Source organism: Scyliorhinus torazame, chromosome 1 (genome assembly GCF_047496885.1).
Source record: "Scyliorhinus torazame isolate Kashiwa2021f chromosome 1, sScyTor2.1, whole genome shotgun sequence".
Lineage (NCBI taxonomy): Eukaryota > Metazoa > Chordata > Chondrichthyes > Carcharhiniformes > Scyliorhinidae > Scyliorhinus > Scyliorhinus torazame.
Genome location: NC_092707.1, coordinates 273358088 through 273380538, shown reverse-complemented (window position 1 = coordinate 273380538; position 22451 = coordinate 273358088). Strand labels below are relative to the sequence as shown.

Genomic DNA, 22451 nt, shown 5'->3' with positions numbered 1-22451 from the left:
CAGCCAAGCGCCGACTCTGATTCGCGCACGCCAGACCTTGCTCCGGACGGGCGGTGTCGCGGCCTCGGTGATGGCACGCTCAGGGTGACGGCGGATGCCACGGTGACAGGGAATGGATCGCGTGGCAGTCCCACTGGGTCGGCAGTGGCGACCAGCACCGGCGGTCCAAGACGGACACACCAATTCACGCCATCGCCAGACGTTGATGCGAGCAACAATTCTCTCTCCAAGGCGACATGCTTCGACGTTTCTCTGCGGAGTCGCCCTTCCGGCACAGCAGGTGGCCGGAACCAGCGTGCACGGTCTCGGCCAACTTCCACATCTGGCACAGTCATCGCCTTGCATGACATTAGTGATGGTGCTTCTTCGATGGCAACGACCCATCGACTACAAGATGCCGTCCACCACAAACATAAAAAGAAAAAAGACTCCACCTTGTTCCTGGCATGCAGGGCGGATGGATTGGTGCGTTGGCGCAATCAGCGAGCTTTGCGCTGCCTTCCACGCTCGCAACTGAACCGTACGCACACGCCGGATCCTCCACTGGTTCACAAGGATGACTTCGTGGAGATGCCACGGATCATGCCCCTTCCATCGCCACCCGTGACCAGGCCACAGCAGCTAAAATCCTCCCCATGCAGAAGCTAAGGCTGTTTCTGGGACCTTGCCACCTGTCAAATCCAGGACAAACTTTATTGAAGCAGACAAGTATTTTCTCCCTTTTGAGTTGGCATGCCAGTCGAAATGTCCCCGCATAGTCAGCACATCATCTGACTGTTTACAGAAATTAATTGATAGAATTATAGAGACAATATGTGGTTATTCTCAAGGACCACAAACGGACGAAGGTGTTCAGTTGCAGATAATTAAGGCCTTACTAACTACAGTAACATCTCAGCACATAGAAATACATGAAGGAACTGTGTTACAGGCTGTTAGAGCGTGCTACAATATTCACCTGGCCAGCAAAAAACTTAGTAAACCAAACCACAGCCAAGGCAACACTAACAAAGATGTTGAATGTTATATTTGCACAAATGAAAAACTAAGCACTGCACGAAGTACAACAAATGGAAAAGTAGAGACTTCGGCAACAGCATCACCTCCAACAGTCCAATGTGAACCAGTGTGAACCCAAATCTCCACAGCTGAACCGGCTTGAGGACCAGCCTATTCTTGAGGCGGTCACCCATTAGACTGGACTTATAACGCTGTTCATACGTTCAAAAAGTCAAACACTTCTGTATTATAACCTGTTGTTGTTTATCGTTCCAGATATCGTCTGACCGGACCACTGTTCAAGTTGTTTTTTTTTTTTCCTCGCATTCATGTTTTGTTATGGTACAACCTTGTTAGTGTGACGCACCCGACATCGCCCCATGTAAATAGTTACGTCATATACACACGCTGTACACAACACACACACACACTCTTAGATGCACTCACGACACGATTATATTTATAACCACGTAGGCACATATCTTTGTAAAAAGGGGGGATGTCATGATATTCAAACACACACATCATGATAGACACACCAACAGACAAATCAGAACACAAAACACCACAACCAATCACAGACAAAGACAGGAAACATATAAAAGCACAAACACGACACCTGGTGGACAGTATTAGCTGGAGACGAGGACAAGGACAGACCTGCTACACGACACACTCAGGGAGACAGCACGTGCAGAGTATCCAGAACAAACTGTATATAAGAGTTAAAATAAAACAGAGTTGTACCACATACAACTGTGTTGGCTCATCTGTGCACCAGAGAACCCAACACCACAATGACAAGCTAGTCAGCAAGATTACCTCTTAGATTTTCCACTTGGACATTATGGGCGCGATTCTCCTATATTGAAGCCAATTGTTCGTGCAGTCGTGAACGCCGTCCTGTTTCACGACGGCACGAACAGGGCCTGGGCACGACCTATTCTGGCCCCCACAGGGGGCCAACATGGCGCTGAAGCGGTTCACGCCGCTCCAGCCTCCTTACACAGTGCCAAATGGGTGCCACGCCAACCCGCGCATGCGCAGTTGGGGCAGCTCAATCCTGCGCATGTGCAGTTGGGGCGGCTCAATCCTACGCATGTGCAGTTGGGCCGCGCCATCCTGCGCATGCACGGCAAACGTCTTACGCGCGGCCGCCCCGACCCAACATGGGGTCGGTGTTCAGGGGCTGGCTGCGGTAGGAAGTAGGCCGGAAGGGGGGGAGAGGTCGGCCCGCCGATCGGTGGGCCCCGATCGCGGGCCAGACCCCATCGGATGCCCCCCCCACCGGTGAAGGAGCCCCCTTCCCCCCCCCACAGGCCGCCCCCCCCCCCCCAGCGTTCCTGCAGAATTCCCGCCGGCAGCGACCAGGGGTGAACGGCGCCGGTGGGACTGCTACTTTTTTCGCCGGCCGCTCGGCCCATGTGGGCCGGAGAATCGCCGCTTGCTGTTTGCGGCGATTCTCTGAGCGGCCCAGCGCGATTCACGCGGCGCTGGTTTCGGGGGGGGGGAGGGTGGGAGAAACGCGTGTGGGTGTCGGGGCGGCGTGGCGCAACTCGTGCGGTGCCCCGCCCGATTCTCCCACCCAGCGTGTGGGGGAAGAATACCATCCTATTTCTCTGACACAGGTCCTTGCTCTTTTATCCAGATGCGTCCCTTGAGAGACCTATCAGCACTGATTGCAATTTCTTCAGGCAAGAGTTGGACCCATTTCCACCTGGCACAATGCTAACGAGGGGCGAGATTCTCCGACCCCCCGCCGGGTCGGAGAATCGCCGGGGGCTGGCGTGAATCCCGCCCCCACCGGTTGCCGAAGTCTCCGGCACCGGAGATTTGGCGGGGGCGGGAATCGCGCCGCGCCGGTTGGCGGCCCCCCGCCCGATTCTCCGGCCCGGATGGGCCGAAGTCCCGCCGCTAAAATGCCTGTCCCACCGGCGTAGATTAAACCACCTACCTTACCGGCGGGACAAGGCGGCGCGGGCGGGCTCCGGGGACCTGGGGGGGGGGGTGCGCCGGGCGATCTGGCCCCGGGGGGTGCCCCCCGCGGTGGCCTGGCCCGCGATCGGGGCCCACCGATCCGCGGGCGGGCCTGTGCCGTGGGGGCACTCTTTCCCTTCCGCCTCCGCCACGGTCTCCACCATGGCGGAGGCGGAAGAGACTCCCTCCACTGCGCATGCGCGGGAATGCTGTCAGCGGCCGCTGACGCTCCCGCGCATGCGCTGCCCGGAGATGTCATTTCCGCGCCAGCTGACGGGGCACCAAAGGCCTTTTCTGCCAGCTGGCGGGGCGGAAATTCGTCCGGCGCCGACCTAGCCCCTTAAGGTTGGGGCTCGGCCCCCAAAGATGCGGTGCATTTCGCACCTTTGGGACGGCGCGATGCCCGACTGATTTGCGCCGTTTTGGGCGCCAGTCGGCGGACATCGCGCCGTTTCCGGAGAATTTCGCCCCTGGTATTAAAGTTGGGGACTGCAAGGAGTTCGAGAGGAATTGCCAAATGTTTTTCCCCCAGATCAACCTAAGTTGTTTTCTTGCCCCTTATAGGCAATCACAGATTTCAGGTGGGATGGGGAGCATACATATTATCATAGATTATCATAGAATTTACAGTGCAGAAGGAGGCCATTCGGCCCATCGAGTCTGCACCGGCTCTTGGAAAGAGCACCCGACACAAGGTCAACACCTCCATCCTATCCCCACAACCCAGTAACCCCACCCAACCCCACCCAACACTAAGGGCAATTTTGGACACCAAGTGCAATTTATCATGGTCAATCCACCTAACCTGCACATCTTTGGACGGTGGGAGGAAACCGGAGCACCCGGAGGAAAACCACGCACACACGGGGAGGATGTGCAGACTCCGCACAGACAGTGACCCAAGCCGGAATCGAACCTGGGACCCTGGAGCTATGAAGCAATTGTGCTATCCACAATCCTACCATGCTGCCCCCATATGTGATATGTGATGTATCACAATTGTGTAGGAAAGTCTGGACGGTCCTTTTCCTGTCTTTCATTGTTCGCATGTTTGCACACTTCTACCGCTGGGTTCGGAGACCAGTTCCTCGGTCAGGCCTTCTGACGAACATCCAGGTCTCAGCTACTTTAAAATGTTCCTTCCTGTTATGTGCAGAAGATGTCTTGTCACATTCTGCAACCTTCCATCAACAGTTTTATTGAACAGGAAATGGATGCATTGTTCATTGTGGATTTCACACTCACTGAGCCCGATTTAATGGAAAGGTTTCTAAGTGTTATTTGTGGGGGGTTTGGCTGGGAATTTCTCCCCGGCTCTGTCGCCGAGCTCCCCACCGCTATTTAACCACTCTTAATCAATTTTGGGGCCCTGGGGAAATTTTCTCTGAGCTATCCTAGAATTCTTTTCATCACTGAGGAGCTGAACTTGCTGAACTCCTCAGAGATCAGGCCATCATTTTGATCTCCAATTGAGCTTGAGGGTCCCACATACCTCCCCATCCACGCAATGCCGCCCTCACACATACGGGCATTACCCCACACACCCACTCGTGAGGACACCCTGCTATGGGGTTGCTGAGGGACCCCCTTTTCAGGCCTTCCCATGCCCCCTTATGGACCCCCCTTTTCAGCACCCCCACCCTTCACCCCACCCAATCTTTTGGAGGCCGCTTCATACTCGTCCTTCACCCACCTAACCATCATACCCCCTCATACCTCCTTTCATGGGTTTGGCCTCAACAGGACCTGACCATTGACAGTGCCACACTGGCACACAGGCACCGCCACCCTGGCAGTGCTACTGCTGTGGTGATATCATGGTTGTGTTGTGATTCATCGACTGACCACTAGGAGTCTCATTAGTATATAAGTGAATGTTAGAGTCAGGTGACCTCAGACTGACTGAATAGCTGGAAGAGAGAGGTTGCTTGTGCATTATCATACTGTTATTCATCTGCTGTTTTGTATATAGTTGACCCACAGTTAATGTTAATAAATTGTTTATAGCTTTAGCTACAAGTGGTCTTGTAATATAAATCAGGCCATCCGATAAGAACATTACATAATACCAGGGCTGGATGGTATTGAACACTGAGGGAAAAAAACTATCAGCCTGCCACGAGGTCCACAGAGATTTGAAGATTTTGCAGTCTGCCAAAATTAACAACATGGAGTCGTTGAAGCCACCAATGAGTCTCAGATTTCATGGTAATGTGGACAGCAACTGGCCCGTGTTTAAACAACAATTTAATCTGTTTCTTACTGCAGAAAATTTAGGAGATCAATCAGATTTGCATAAGGTAGCGATGCACCTAACAGCAGCAAGGCCCGAAGCAATTGCTGTGTTTAATACATTTAAATTTGCAAATGATGAAGATAGTAAAAATTTTAACAAAGTAATTCAAAGATTTAATGCACATTGCACCCCCAGAAAGAATGAGATTTATGAACGCTACGTGTTTAAGATACGTTTGCAGAAGACAGAAGAGTCCATAGATCATTTCATCACCGATTTAAAATTGAAAGCTAAAACCTGCAATTTTTCTGTGGTCGAATCTCCCATGATTCGGGACCAGATTGTGTTTTGTGTGGAATGAAAATAAGCTGAGCGAACGTTGCTGAGGGAATTGGAGCTGTCTTTGGAAAAACAGTTAAGATTTGTCAGGCTCACAAACTAGCAGTATAGCATTCTAAAATGTTGCTCAGTAATGGCGGCATCTTCTTGGAGGAAAGCACTCCGGTTGCCGCCCTTTTTTCCAAAAATGCGGGAAACTTCCAAAAAAAGGCGGGAAAGTTCCTGTAGCTCCTCGCAAACCAACAAACAGGTTAAAGAGCAGGATGAAGTATTTCTGTGTAAACGATGTGATCAAAGGCACAAATTAAGGCAGTGTCCAGCGTTTGGCAAGTTTTGTTCCAGATGCAAAGGAAAAAAATCACTTTGCTCAGAATTGTTACTCTAAGCTCAACCCCAGATCAGTCAGCACAGTGGAAGACACAGTCGCCAGTGATGAAACATCATTGTTTGTTGGAGTAATAACAGAGAAGAATATTTTTTTGGAGACATCAAAAATTCTCCAGCACTTAAAAAAATGCAAACTGATACTCCATTTAAAATAAATGCGGTTAATGAGGACAAATGGCTGCTGCCACTTAAAGTGAACGGTACAGTGTTCCAATTGAAGTAAATACTGGTGCCAAAGCCAATTTAATCACCATGATTGATTTTAAAAATTCAGCTGATTAGAAGAAATCACAAAATCTCTCTGAGAGATTATAATGGTTCAAGCTTTAAATGCCATGGTGCATGTGACCTGAGTGTGGTGGTGAAGAACACGGTTTATTCCGTCCCATTCTGTATTGTATCCAAGGGCTTGGATTCATTATTAGGTGATCAATCCTGTGAAGAATTAGATCTGGTGTAGTTGGTATATAGCATCCACAAAGGATTGGATCAACACTCCTATGATTCTGAGAACATTATCAGCAAATTCAGTGATGTGTTCACAGGTTTTGGTACACTACCATTCACCTACAAGGTACAACTCAAAGAGCATGCAAAACCTGTGATACAGGCACCAAGAAGAGAGTCTACACCTCTTTGGGATCACTTTGAAAAGGAGCTAGACAGAATGACAAAATGAAAAGTAATCAGAAAGATAGAAGAACCTACCGACTGGGTAAACTCCATGGTTTGTTCAAGGAAAAAGAATGCCGATATTCGCATATGCATGGATCCTAAAGATCTGAATGAGAATATCAAAAGAGAACATTACCAAATACCAAATTGTGAGGAAAGCACATCTGAGATGGCTGGTGCACAATTCTTTATGAAACTTGACACTTCTCAAGGTTTCTGGCAACTATAGCTAGAGGAACAAAGTACAAACTACTGCACTTTTAATACACCGTTTGGACGGTACTTTCTGAGAATGCTGTTTGGCATCAGACATTTTTCACTGTGCCATGGAGCACATAATCGAAGACATCAAAGGTGTACGTGTGTACTTGTTATTTGGGGTTCAGCCATAGAAGAGCACAATACTTTATTGCTTAAAGTTCTAATGAGCGTGAGGAGAAATGGGCTGAAACTCAACAAGCAAAAGTGCCAATTTGGAGTAACTGAGGTCACATTCCTAGGTGACAAGCTCTCATCATGGCATTGAACCTGACAAGGACAAAATCCAAGCAATTCTCAACATGCTAAAACCACACGACACGAAAGCCATCTTAAGAATGATGGGTATGATCAATTTTATAGGGAAGTTCATTCCAAACCTGTCAGCAAAAACAACACATCTACGTGATCTCCTGCACAAGACAACAGATTTCACTTGGACTGAGCAGCATGAGCAAGAGTGGAAGAAGCTCAAGACTTCACTAACCACCACGCCAGTTCTCACATTTTTTGACCCATCTAAGCAGATTAAAGTGTCAACAAACACATCCAAAGATGGTCTGGGAGCAGTTCTTCTGCAACTTGAGCATGACGATTGGAAACCAGTCACGTATGCATCACAATCCATGACAACAACAGAGCAGAGGTACACTCAAATCAGGTCACCTGCTCATATTGCTGCAGTTTTGCAGCTTCTAGTTTTCTTCATGGCACAGTTAAACTATTCAGCTTGAACAGCACAGTACCAAATAACTCCACGAATTGTTGATGTTGTGCTCCCAAAGAATTCTCAAGGATGGGCTCGTGAGATTCTGATATCTCAGCACAGCACCGTAGCCACACTTTGGGCTCACTGACCAACAGGTTGTGCTACGTACAAGCTCTCCTCTTCACTTGTGCTCAGTACTTCACCGTGCTCTCCCTCCTGCAATGGCTATCTATATCTGTGTTGGTGCTCATTACAGGTGGTGTAAAATAGTGTTCACTGCGAGGTTGAGGTTGCACAGTTGGCTTGACTCTTGGGCACCTGGAGAATCGGAAAATGCTTGCAGCGAGACACTCCTTGAAAGATAACTTCACATGGCACGATAATGCAGTGTGTTGCACTGAGAAGGTTCATTGTGGAGTATTGTGTGAAAGAATGAATAAGTGAAAAGAAGATAAGAAATTTAAGGAAAGGATATTAGATATTACATTACATGAGGGGTCCTTTGAATTCACCTTTGCAATGTGAGGGGAGGTAATTCAGAACACTTTTCCAGCACTTCCATGTGCAATAATGGGAATGTGCCATGGACAGAAGTTGGAATTTTCTGTGAGAGATCCTCCTACATTGCTCCTAACTCTGAACGATTTACAGATTTTTAGTCTCTAACATGGTTGAGGGCACAATGCTTCCACTCAACAACCAGGCTTTGAAGGTCATGCACCAAGTGGCAGCCCAGCTAAGGGTGGTTGCATTCGAAGGACAGAACAACAGATCATATGGAAAACCATTGGAGCAGGGGAGCTGATCATGATGGCTCTATATAGGTTCACCTATATCCTAAAGCTGTGAACCGCCGAACGACCAAGTGTTTGGTTTATGCAAGGTGATAAGTGTGCAAATACGTAACAACATTTTAATATGAGGCCAGCATTTAGTGCCTGTCCCTTACTCCCCTTAAGGAGGAGGTGGGGGGAGCTGCTTTTTTGAACTGCTGCAGCTTGGGTGATGAAGGTACTCTCACGGTGCTGTTCAGTCAGGAGTTAGAGGCATCATTCACCAATTATGATTTTTAAAAGAAAATTGATGCATGGCATACTTGTTACATCAAAAAAGCCTAAATTGCACCATTCCCAAAATACATTGGCCCCAATATTCCACAAGGTTATCCCCATCTTCCAAGGTAGCATCCAGGAAAACGCTAAGAGATCTCGTTGCATTTTGTGTTGCCCTCTAAGGAGTAACATCTCAACCTATCCCTTAGGAGACAAGTGATGAAAACAGAAGCTGATACAGGGGGAGATAGCAATTCTCATTTCTCAGGTACTGCAGTATCATTTACAGAGGTGGGTATATTGAAGGTGTAAATGCTAGGTATTTGAGTTGAGAATTTTGAGATTCAATTGCGAATTGCCCCATAATTTAAGCTATTAGACAACATTATCATTGTGATGCTTAGCATTACAATAAAGCATTTGTGTCAAATTGAGTTTTCACTGGATAATGTAATGTCGCTAGGAGACATTAAATCAACTCCCTTATGTTTAATTATTTTTAATATGCATGCAATGTGATTCCACGCTAATGAATAAAATCAGTGCATTACTTTCAATTAGGGATTGTATAGTAATATTTTCATTCACATTTTAAAGGTCTTTCCATTCTTCTAATAGTGAAATTATGAGAATTGCAATTATGATCCATAACTTGTAACAAGATTAAATGGGTTAAACACAGCAATGTAGTTCAGAATCAGCGCAGAATAAAAATGAACTTCTACTTTTGATTTCTTGAAAAACACTTAATTGCTTTTATCTCCTGTGTGACAATAGCATTTCATTGTGGAACTCACTCAGCTCTGTAGGAGGATCAAAAGGATTATGCCACTTCCTATTCCGTTCACTACAGGAGTGTGATATATTACAGTTTTCTTGTAGATCTATAGTCTGAATTGTCCCTGAGTACCAGTCACTATCTCTTTCTCTTCACAATCGGGCTCATAAGGGTGGCCACTGGCATTGTGAACAGTTTGTTTGAATAACACAGTCATTGTTAGGTGGAGGTGGTAGCACAGTGGTATGGTCACTAGACTAATAATCTAGACACCCAGGGTAATTGTCACTCAACTAATAGTCTAGACACCCAGGATAATTGTCATCGACTAATAGTCTAGACAACCAGGGTAATTGTCACTCGACTAATAGTCTAGACACCCAGGGTAATGGTCACTCGACTAATAGTCTCGGCACTGAGGCTAATGGTCACTGGACTAATAGTCTAGACACCCAGGGTAATTGTCACTGGACTAATAGTCTAGACACCCAGGGTAATTGTCACTTGACTAATAGTCTAGACACCCAGGGTAATTGTCACTCAACTAATAGTCTACACATCCAGGGTAATTGTCACTCGACTAATAGTCTCGGCACAGAGGCTAATTGGCACTTGACTAATAGTCTAGACACCCAGGGTAATTGTCACTAGACTAATAGTCTGGACACCCACCATAATTGTCACTAGACTAATAGTTTCGGCACCCAGGCTAATTGTCACTAGACTAATAGTCTCGGCACCGAGGCTAATTGTCACTAGACTAATAGTCTAGACACCCAGGGTAATTGTCACTAGACTAATAGTCTAGACACCCAGGGTAATTGTCAATAGACTAATTGTCTGGACACCCAGTGTAATTGTCACTAGACTAATAGTCTAGACATCCAGGGTAACTGACATTAGAAACAATAGTCTAAACACCCAGGGTAATGTTCAACATGCTAAAACCACACGACACGAAAGCCATCTTAAGAATGATGGGTATGATCAATTTTATAGGGAAGTTCATTCCAAACCTGTCAGCAAAAACAACACATCTACGTGATCTCCTGCACAAGACAACAGATTTCACTTGGACTGAGCAGCATGAGCAAGAGTGGAAGAAGCTCAAGACTTCACTAACCACCACGCCAGTTCTCACATTTTTTGACCCATCTAAGCAGATTAAAGTGTCAACAGGTCACATGACCACCCGAGAACTCGCCCCTTAAAGGGGCACGCTACCACGTCCTTCCCCCTTTAAATCCCTGATTAACACATTACAACAACAATGGAACTATTTACAATATTATACAACAAATTGGTCTCAGCTCAGTCCCCTGTAAGGTTAATTGATCCAGGAACTTCCTGATTCTTTGGGAGTGTCGTAATTCACCAGTGGCTACTCCCGCAGTAGAGTTAACTTTGGTTGAACATCAATGGGTCGACTCTTGACTTGCGAAGGTGCTTCCGTGCAGGTAATCTCCCCGGTTCCCCCTGTAACATTACTGGGCTCTACCTTGGGGTAGCTTGTTGCAGCATTACTTTCATCTGTAGCAATATTCCTGACAGGAATACTAGTGGCGGACTGCCTCACTGGCTCTGTTGGCGATTGTTGCCTTCTCAAATGTTCGAGGTGTTTCTTCGCCCTTTTTTCTTGGTATCTATTTCACACGACAGTTGACCTGTTCTGGCCACAGCCACTTCAGGGATTCAATTTGGACCAGCCTCAAATTCTTTACATGTACCAAGACGTCCATCTCGATGTTCCCTCAGGTTTTCTTGAGTTGTTTCTTCTGTGCGTTCTGTTTCACCTCCACCCTCCCTACCAAATTCAGAAGTATCAGATCCAACCGTGTTCTAATACATCTGCCCATTAGCGACTCGGCGGGTGTAATGCCTGTGGTGACACGAGGTATTGTTCTATAGGTGAGCAGGAAATGGGCCAGTCTGATTTATAGAGAGGCTGATGACTGTTTTTTTCATGGTGGCTTTTTATGTCCAGATAGTACTCTCAGTCTGTCCATTTGAAGCAGAGTGGTAGGGTGCAGATCGAATACGTTAAACACTGTTGATTTTCATGAAATATTGGAACTCGTCACTGGTAAAAGCAGTCCCATTATGTGAGACAACCCGTGGGTGGCAAATGTCTGTCACAATCTTTCTGCCGTTGCTGCCGAGGTCATGGGCTTCATTTCATCTATGTCAAACCATTTGGACTAAGCATCTATGAAGTCCATGAATGGGCCTGTAAAATCAACGTGTAGTCGGCTCATAGTCAACCTGGCCAAGGATGCATTAAGGCTGCAAGTGGCACGTTTTGCAGCATTTGACACTGGTCACATTTATTGACCAGATTCTTTGTGTTGATATCCATCACCGGCCATCACACCTAACTGCGTGCAAGCATTTTCTTCTTTGTCATCCCAGGATGGGCACAGTGTAGCTCTTGCAATAATAGCTGTCTTGTGGGAGTGGGAATGACCACCCTTGCTCTCCATAATAATATGCCGTCTTCACAACTTGCCTTTTCTGATCTGAAAGCACGGTAACTGCTCAGGCTTGTTATCATGTTACCAGCTATGGAGGACTACGTGTTTGACTAGACATAATATGGAGTCATTTTAGGTGCAAAACCTGATCTGGCGCGCTGACACTGGCCAAGTATTAACATAGAACATAGAACATAGAAAATACAGCACAGAACAGGCCCTTCGGCCCACGATGTTGTGCCGAACCTTTGTCCTAGATTAATCATAGATTATCATTGAATTTACAGTGCAGAAGGAGGCCATTCGGCCCTTTGAGTCTGCACCAGCTCTTGGAAAGAGCACCCTACCCAAACTCAACACCTCCACCCAACACCAAGGGCAATTTGGACATTAAGGGCAATTTATCATTAGTCAATTCACCTAACCCGCACATCTTTGGACTGTGGGAGGAAACCGGAGCACCCGGAGGAAACCCACGCAGACACGGGGAGGACGTGCAGACTCCGCACAGACAATGACCCAAGCCGGAATCGAACCTGGGACCATGGATCTGTGAAGCAATTGTGCTATCCACAATGCTACCGTGCTGCCCTTAAGAACAAATAAATCTACACTATATCATTTTCCCGTAATCCATGTACCTATCCAACAGCTGCTTGAAGGTCCCTAATGTTTCCGACTCAACTACTTCCACAGGCAGTGCATTCCATGCCCCCACTACTCTCTGGGTAAAGAACCTACCTCTGATATCCCTCCTATATCTTCCACCTTTCACCTTAAATTTATGTCCCCTTGTAATGGTGTGTTCCACCTGGGGAAAAAGTCTCTGACTGTCTACTCTATCTATTCCCCTGATCATCTTATAAACCTCTATCAAGTCACCCCTCATCCTTCTCCGCTCTAATGAGAAAAGGCCTAGCACCCTCAACCTTTCCTCGTAAGACCTACTCTCCATTCCAGGCAACATCCTGGTAAATCTTCTTTGCACCTTTTCCAGAGCTTCCACATCCTTCCTAAAATGAGGCGACCAGAACTGTACACAGTACTCCAAATGTGGCCTTACCAAAGTTTTGTACAGCTGCATCATCACTATTGAGAAAGTTTAACGCAAGAACGATTTTCCGTGTTACTGGTGGAGGTTTGTATACTTTTGGGCAGGGGAAGGGGGCTTAAAGCCTCCGTATTTGAAATGTGTGTGTCTAGCCTATGTTGAAATGTATAAATCATAGGCTGTCAGCAATAGAGCCCAGCATTGGAGCCTCGCTGAAGCAATGGTGGGAATGGCCTTATGCTCCTTAAATAAGCCCAACAGGGGTTTGTGGTCGGTAACGACTATGACATGTAATCCATAGACGTACTGATGGAACTTTTTCACTCCGAAGATTATGGCTAGTCCTTCCTTTACGATTTGCAAGTCAGCTTCATCAGATTCCTCGAGGTATAGGCAATAGGCCTTCCTGCACCATCTTCCATCTTGTGTGCTAAACCACTCCGATTCTGGAGATGCATTGCAGATAAGAACGATCTCTTTTGAGGGGTCAAAATGAACCATGAGACTGGATGACTGCAAAGCTGTTGTGACCTGTACAAAGGGTTCTTTCTGTTGCTCTCTCCATTACCACCTCTGGTGCCTTCTTGAGTAGTATGTGTAGGTGCTAACATTGTAGAAAGCTTAGGAGTAAATCTGCCATAATACTCAAACATTCCTAAAAAGGATTTCAATTCTTACATATTTTTTGCAGCACAGTAGCATTGTGGATAGCACAATTGCTTCACAGCTCCAGGGTCCCAGGTTCGATTCCGGCTTGGGTCACTGTCTGTGCGGAGTCTGCACATCCTCCCCGTGTGTGCGTGGGTTTCCTCCGGGTGCTCCGGTTTCCTCCCACAGTCCAAAGATATGCAGGTTAGGTGGATTGGCCATGATAAATTGCCCTTAGTGTCCAAAATTGCCCTTAGTGTTGGGTGGGGTTACTGGGTTATGGGGATCGGGTGGAAGTGTTGACCTTGGATAGGGTGCTCTTTCCAATGGCCTCCTTCTGCACTGTAAATTCTATGTTAATGTATAAATGCCTTTATCTTCTCCTATATGGGGTGCAGCCCTTTGGCATCTATCCAAAATTCTAAATACATCACTTTATGAAGTTTGAATGTACATTTTTCTCTTTTCAACCTTACTCCAGCCTTCTTAAATCTTTAAAAAACTTCTTCAAGATTTGCTAGGTGCTCCCCTTCGGGTATTTCTGTATCCAGTACATCATCTAGATCGACAATAACATTGGATGGGTCCTGGAGTAAACTTTCCATCGTGCATTGACAAACCCCACATGCCGATGAGACTTCGAAAGGTAGCCGGGTATACAGGTATAAGCCTTTGCTGGTATTTATCGTAACAAATTCTCTAGAAGCCTCATCTAATTCTAATTGCTGGTCCCCGCATATCTTAATGGTTCCATCTGACTTAACCACTGGTACGATGGGAGCTGCCCACTCTGAAAACTGTACAGGCTGGATGATGCCTAATGCTTCCAATCACTTGAGATCAGACTTCACCTTTCCATAGAAGGCATGAGGGATGGGTTGGTCTCTGTAAAACATGGGCGTGGCCTCAGGATTCACGTAAATCTTTTAGGCCCTGTATCTTGCCTACCTCGTCTTGGAAAGCCTCCTAGTATTTTTTTAAGGCATCATGAAAAGCTCCTTAATTAATTTTGAAGCTTTCTAGCCAATTTAATCTAATTTGGCAAAGCCAATCTCGGCCATCAGACTTGACCTTTGGCCCACCCCCCACTACTATTAGAGGCAGTTGTGCTGACTGGTGCTGGGAGCTCACGGACATTCCAGTTGTCTCAGGATCATTGAATATTCCCCAGTATACATGGCTAGCTTTGCCGTGATGCTTCTTAACTTCAGGGGCTCAACTCCACCTTGTAAATGACGATGCATTCGTTCACCTGGAACTGTAGCGACGGCACCCACGTCCACCTCCATTCCAAGCGGCTGACCATTCACCATTTAAACAATTGTAACTGGGGTGGTCTTGCCCACCTTATTGTTTGTTAAACAGCATACTTTCGTGGTTATTCTCAACACTGTGTTCTGGAACCAGACTTTTTTTTTGTTGGCCCCTAGCCTTGTACTTCCTCTGAATGGGCCCCCTCGTATTGCAGGCATAATATATAACTTCCCTGAATTTACATCTCTGCTGGGGTAATCTCCCTTATACAGGTGGCATTCTTCATAACTCCTGATGGGTGGATAAAATTCCCTATATCTCTGCACTCTCTTTTGCTCCAAGCCTCTTTTCTCATTACTTTCTGTGGCTTCATCTCTGGTGTCACAGCTGCCAGCAGCTTCCCACCAAACTTGGTGAACCTCGCCTGCTGACATCCTCTGCAGATCCATTGCCCCATTCGGTAATTTCCATAGCTTGGCGATCTCTGACGCTTTCTTTAAGATAACCTCTACCTCTGCTAAAATTTCATTTTGTATGGCCGTAGCGTTAACACCACAGACGAGCCTGTCTCTTAATATGTCATTGAGTACAGTGGCGAACCTGCAATGCTCAGCCATTTGTTTTGTTAGGCACACCATGAATGTCGCTATCATCTCCCCTGGGCTTTTGTCGACAAATTAAATTTGTCTCATTGCATTATCACCGAGGACTTTGGGTGATAATATCCCTTGACTAATTCCACAAGTTCCAAAAGGTTTGGAGTCAGGGGTATCTGGAGAAGTCAGACCCCTAATCAGGTAATAGGTTAGGGGCCCCACAGGCTGTTAATAAGATTACCTGCTGCTTCTCTTTCCCCCAATTTCATTGGCCTTAATTAAATAGCGCAGGCATTTGACATATAGCACTCTCTGCTCCGTGTAAGGATCAAATGGCTTAAGTTTCCAAGATAGGGCATTTTGACACCCCAAACTGCTGAACGAGTTTGCTTCAAAGAAAAGGCTTCCACGCGAGGTGTACTCTCCTGATTTCTGTAGCAGTAGGAAGGTATTCCGATTGATTCTTGTCGGCAAATATATTATTTGAAAGACTGGTGACCACTAAGTAGATTAACAAATAAACGGTTTATTGAGGCAAATAACTATTTACCGAGAGTCAGATAAAGGCTACAGTACTCCACATCTCCAAACCCCTATGTAAACCCGTGCTCAGCCCCAGGATCCACACCCCCCGATCCGATTGCCCCTCCGAGAGCTACAATTAATAATGTTATAAACATTGCATGACATTTTTATTTCTAAAATGATTCATTTCATCTCATGGCTAGTATATTTGAGAGGCTGGGGTGACATGTGCACCTCTGCAAAACAGGTGCATGTGTAGCACCTCCACGAGTGCAGCAAAGATTTTCCAAGTTTGATTAAACTTATGAAAGGCAGTATAATGACCAACTGTTAGCTTTATGTAATTATATCCATGAATTTAAAATATGCGCTGCAGAATTTATCCTCTGTATGTTATTTAGTTGAACAATTACTGTTGTAATCTAATAGCGAGCAAAATAACCAAATATGCATGCAGCCAATCAGCTTGTTCAAGAGAATAGACAAATAAATATCATGGATATCTCTGTGCGGGAGGAGGACATTAAGGTATCGGGCTAGACTTTATAAATCCCCAGTGAAAAAGTTGGGGAAAGGTTCTGCCGGCTTGGTCTACAGCCATTAGGCCATCAGCCTGTTAATTGTCTTGAGGAAGTGCCTTTGCAAGCTACCAGCCAATCAAATGACCGGCAGTTCTCTGGTCCCAACAGCGCCCCCAGGAGCAGTATTCAATGCTGGGACTGCAGCCAGTCCTCAACAACAAGATGTTAAGGACACAAATTAAAGGTAAGTGGGGCAGGGGGAAATGCTGGAGGCACAATATCTGGGGAGTGGGAGGTCTCTGGTGTGCCCAGGGGGCCGGTAAAGAAGGTGACACTAACCCCCACCATTGCTCACTGCCAGCCCGTGTAGTGAAAGTTGTCAGGCTGGATGTTTGGCATGGGCCTCATCCCACCGGATTTTAACTGTCAAAGTCCAGTGGCAACGGGATGACTGCTTAGGTTGTCATGAATTGAGATCTTTCCCCACCGCTGGTAAAATTGTGGTGGGGTAATGGTGGGTGGGGAGGAGGTGGTCATGGTGCCCAAGGAATGGTGCCTAATTTTACAGCATCGCCTCTCCCACTGTTGACTAACGTACCCCCGGGGAAGGAGTGGGGGAAGGGGGCTGTAAGAGCTGTAAGATCCAGCCCCAGGTGAGGAAACAGCAGGAGGAGTCGGATAGCTCTTTTAAATAATGGCCTCAGTTTGTGATATAAGATTCTCTGGCTTTATAAATGTTTTTAGGGAATCACAGAATCATAGAATTTACAGTGCAGAAGGAGGTCATTCAACCCAGCGAGTCCACACTGGTCCTTGGTAAGAGCACCCTATTCAAGCCCATACCTCAACCCTATCTCCCTAACCCAGCATCCCCGCCTAACCTATTGGAAACTAAGGGGCAATTTATCATGGCCAATCCACCTAACCTGCATATCTTTGGACTGTGGGAGGAAACCGGAGCACCCAGAGGAAACCCACACCGACACGGGGAGAAAGTGCAAACTCCACACAGGCAGTCACCCGAGACCGGAATTGAACCCAGGACCCTGGAGCTGTGAGGCAGCAGTGCCAACCACTGTGCTGCCCTAAATGATCAGAGTGAAATTGCTTTTTAGCTTATAGCGCATAATAGGTACAGCAAATTGGTAATGGATTAAATGAGGGACCTGAAGCATTTACTTCCTCAACTCATTATGAAACTGGCATAAAATTAATCCTCTTCACATTCTCAATGTTGACAGTTCTCAAAGTACGCACAGTACAATAGAACTCTTTTCCTTTAGGAGCACAAAGAGGCGAGTTTTCTGTGTCTACCTGTGTGTGACGACATCAGTACATTTTGAAATGTATTTATTGTGAGAATGCTCATTGAATGTGTATTTTATAAATTCACTAATGGGAATAGCCATAAAAATCTGCACAAATGCATTTACAAACTTGCTACACAAAATGGTTAGATTAATTCACAAGAGCACAAGAAATAGGAGCTGGAATAGACCACTCGGCCCCATCGAGCCTGCTCCGCCAACCATTACGATCATGGCTGGTCTTGGCCTTCAATTCCATTTCCCGCCTGCTCCCTTAATTCTCTGGTAACTAAAAATCACTCTATTGCAGCCTTAGATATATTCACCGATGGAGCATCCAGAGCCCTCTGGGTAGAGAATTCCAAAAGATTCGCAACCCTTTGAGTGAAGTAATTTCTCCTCATCTCAGTCCTAAATGAATGGCCCCCTTATCCTAGGACTGTGCCCCCCTGGTTCTAGATATCCCGACCAGCGGAATCAACTCTCAGCGCCCACCCTATCAAACCCTTCTGAATTTTGTCGGTTTCATTGAGATCACCTCTCATTCTTCTGAACTCCAGAGAATATAAACTCAATTTACCCAGTCTCTCATTATAGGACAACCCCGCTCATCTCAGGTCTAGTGAACCTTCGCTGTACCACCTCTAATACAAATATGCATAATCTTCAGTGCTAATTATGGTAGGTATTTTGACAAAACTAGTCCCCAGAAAGAAAAGGGCCAAACAAAATAAACAGTCAGTCTGACTGACTGATCACAGCTAACCATATATATATATATATATATATAAAAACACCCCGATCTTATTGTATCAGACAGGACAAAGACGAACAATAAAAAACCTTAATGCAACATTTATGCTGCATTCGTGGAGGCTTGTTTATGTGTTACTGGCAGCCAGATGTTTAAGCTCCTTGATTATGTATAATTTAATTATATATTTTAAATGAGTTCAACTCATGTAATTGTACCTTGGGTTTTTCATCCAGAATTTGCTGACGCACTTCTTTGTGTTTGTCCACCAGTTTCTCTTGCCTCTTGCACTGAGCATCTTCCAACTGGGGAAACAAGAAATAAATGTGAAATGCGATCGATGCAGTGTGGGAAGAGCGATGGATTGTTGCAAGTCGACGGTAATGTTTTATCGTCGATAATAAAGGTGCCTGACCAACTTTGTCACAAAAGCCACACCTGAGGCTCACAGGGGTCACGATGCGCGAATGACCCGCGCCATTTTGCTCTGAGATTGGGTCCTCCTGTCTTGAGTCTCGAGGCAAGGGACTTGGTTGTCAGACAATTGTGGACATATCCTGGTACCTGATTAACAATTGTTTATTAGTACTACTGCTAAACGGGTTACAGAGTAGGCATGTAGCTCTTCGGCATGATTCCAACGGCTCCTCTCTCTCTTTCTCTCAAGGGAGGGTCTAACACGTGAGTGACTAGTATCAGTGATACATCATCCGCTCATGTAAGCTTTGGTGAGGTATGCTGTGTGTACTACCTTGAGGTGCATCAGGCTTAGCCTGACACAGGAGGAGGATCCTGTGCAACACTTAGATCCAGAGTTCTCCCCCTAACTCCATGCCCATCTCCTCCCCCCATTTCCGTCTGGTCTCATCCAGTGGGGTCCTGACCTATTCCATGAGTCGTCTGCAGCTGTCGACACACTTGTCGTCTTCTAACTAGTTCAGCCCTACCAATGTGTCCAGAAACGTGTGTCCGGGTCTCTGCGGGAATGTTTTTGTCTCCTTGCGAAGAATCTCGTGCAGCTACAGATACCTGAGATCATTCCCTTTCGGAATTTGGAGCCTCTCTGTGAGTTCCCCCAGGTTTGGCAGTCTATCGTCCACGTCCATATCCTCTTTTAAAAAAAATATTTTATTGAGGTATTTAAAAAATTTTTGTCAGTTACAAAAACAATGACATCAACGTGGTAAAATAAACATTCCCACCCCCCAGCCCAATCTTCACACACCTCAACCATACAACAACAATTTGCCCCCCCCCACCTTGGAATACTGCATCTGCTGACATTTTAATTTTCCCCGAGAAAGTTGACGAACGGCTGCCACCTCCGGGTGAACCCGACCATTGACCCTCTTAAGGCAAACTTTATTTTCTCGAGACTGGGAAACCAGCCATGTCACTAACCCAGGTCTCTACACTCGGGGGTTTCGAGTCCCTCCACATTAACAAGATCAGTCTCCGGGCTACCAGGGAGGCAAAGGCCAAGATGTCGGCCTCTTTCGCCCCCTGAACTCCCGGATCGTCCGACACTCCAAAGATTGCTACCTCCGGACTCAGCACCACCCGTGTTTTTAGCACCGTGGACATTGCCTTAGCAAAATCCTACCAAAACCCTCTAAGGTTCGGGCATGCCCAAAACATGTGGACATGATTTGCTGGGCTTCCCGCGCACCTTGCACAACTATCTACAACCCCGAAGAACTTACTCATCCTAGCCGCTGTCATGTGTGCCCGGTGGACTACCTTAAATTGTATCAGGCTAAGGCTGGCACACGATGAGGAGGTATTAACCCTGCTTAGGGCATCTGCCCATAGACCTGCCTCTATCTCTCCTCCTAGCTCGTCCTCCCACTTGCCCTTAAGCTCCTCCAGCGGAGTTTCCTCCGCCTCCGAAAGCTCCTGGTAAATATCCGATACCTTCCCCTCGCCCACCCAGGTACTGGAAACTACTCTATCCTGTATCCCCCGTGGCGGCAGCAGCGGAAAGGCCGGCACATGTTTTCTCAGGAAGCCTCGCACCTGCGAATACCTAAAACCATTCCCTGCTGGCAATTCAAATTTATTCTCCAAGGCTTTCAAGCTGGAAAAGCTATAAATCGATCCCCCATTCTTCTAATTCTTGCCCTCTGCCAACTCCGGAACCTGCCATCTAGCCTACCTGGTACAAACCTCTGGGGTCCAAATCGATGCTCCCTCCACTCTCTTATATCTCCTCCATTGCTCCCAGATCCTCAGAGCGGCCACCACTGGACTTGTGGAGTTTCGGGCCGGCGAGAACAGCAGAGGTGCCGTTACCAATGTTCCCATTCTTGTGACTTTACATGACGCTGCCTCCATCCGCTCCCATGCCGATCCCTCTCCCACTACCCACTTTCTAATCGCAGCTATATTAGCAGCCCAGTAATAATTGCAGAAATTCGGCAGCGCCAACCCAACCACCCCCCGACTGCGCTCCAACAACACTTTCATCACGCACGGGGTTTTACTCGCCTACACAAAGCCCAAAATAATCTTATTCACCCTCTTAAAAAAGGCCTTAGGGATGAAGATGGGGAGGCACTGAATGGCAAACAGAAATCTGGGGAGGATCGTCATTTTCACGGTCTGCACCCTCCCCGTCAGTGATAGCGGGAGCATGTTCCATCTCTTAAAGTCCCCTTCCATTTGTTCTACCAACTGGGTTTAACTTGTGCAGTGCTTTCCATTTCCAGACCACCTGGATTCCCAGATATCGAAAGCTCTTCCCTACCATTCTAAGCGGCAGCTCTCCCAGTCTCTTCTCCTGTCCTCTTGCCTGGATTGCAAACATCTCGCTTTTCCTCATGTTCAATTTATACCCAAATAATTGCCAAATTCCCCCAAGATTCGCATTACTTCCCCCATCCCCTCCAATGGGTCCGAAATATACAAGAGCAGGTCATTTGTGTAGAGCGAGACCTGGTGCTCCACCCGCCCCCGAACCAGCCCTTTCCAGTTCCTAGAGGCTCTTAACACCATGGCCAGAGCAAACAATAACGGGGAGAGGGGGGAGTTTAAAATACCCCGACCTCAGCCGGTTCGTACGCACACTCGCTACTAGTGCCTGATAGAGCAACCGCACCCAGTCAATAAAGCCCTCACCAAACCCAAACCTTCCCAGCGCCTCCCACAGGTAATTCCACTCGACCCGATCAAAAGCCTTCTCCGCATCCATCGCTACCACCAGCTTTACCTCCTCTCCTTCTGAGGGCATCAAATAACATTGAGAAGCCTTTGAACATTGGCCTTGAGTTGCCTGCCCTTAACAAATCCCGTCTGGTCTTCGCCTATCACCCCCGGGACACAGTCGTCTATCCCTGTGGCCAGTATCTTAGCCAGCAGTTTGGCATCCACATTCAGTAGAGAAATCAGCCTGTATGACCCGCATTGCTCCGGATTCTTCTCCCATTTCAGGAGTAATGAAATCGAGGCCTGTGACATTGTTGGGGGAGGACTCCCTTCTCTCTTGCTTCGTTAAATGTCCTCACCAGCAGTGGGCTCAATATCTCTGAAAACGTCTTATAGAATTCCACCGGGTAGCCGTCCGGCCTCGGGGCCTTGCCCGACTGCATGCCCTCGAGCCCCTTGATTATTTCCTCAATTTCAATTGGGGCTCCCAGCCCCTCCACCAGGTCCTCCTCCACCCTCGGGAACCTCAACTGATCCAGAAACTGCCTCATCCCCTCCACCCCAGCCGGGGTTCCGACTCATATAATTTACTATCAAAGTCCTTAAATACCTTGTTCACCCTCGCTGGGTCCAGGACAGTATTACCGTCTCTACTCTTTACTTGCCCTATCTCCCTGGCTGCCTCTCTTTCCCTGAGCTGATGCGCCAACATTCTGCTCGCCTTTTCCCTGTACTCATAGATCGCCCCCCTGCCTTCCTCAACTGTTGCA

General features: G+C 47.0%; 1 protein-coding gene across 5 annotated transcripts in view; it reads right to left on the bottom strand.

Annotated features, from left to right (window-relative positions):
• plcb1 (phospholipase C beta 1) overlaps nt 1–22451 on the bottom strand; it is a 1179298-nt gene that overhangs the window by 61967 nt on the left and 1094880 nt on the right. For all 5 annotated transcript variants that reach the window (XM_072506091.1, XM_072506102.1, XM_072506120.1 and 2 more), the window contains one exon: nt 18756–18842. In XM_072506091.1, coding sequence (XP_072362192.1) covers nt 18756–18842 — 87 coding nt within the window. The remainder of the gene's footprint in view (nt 1–18755; nt 18843–22451) is intronic.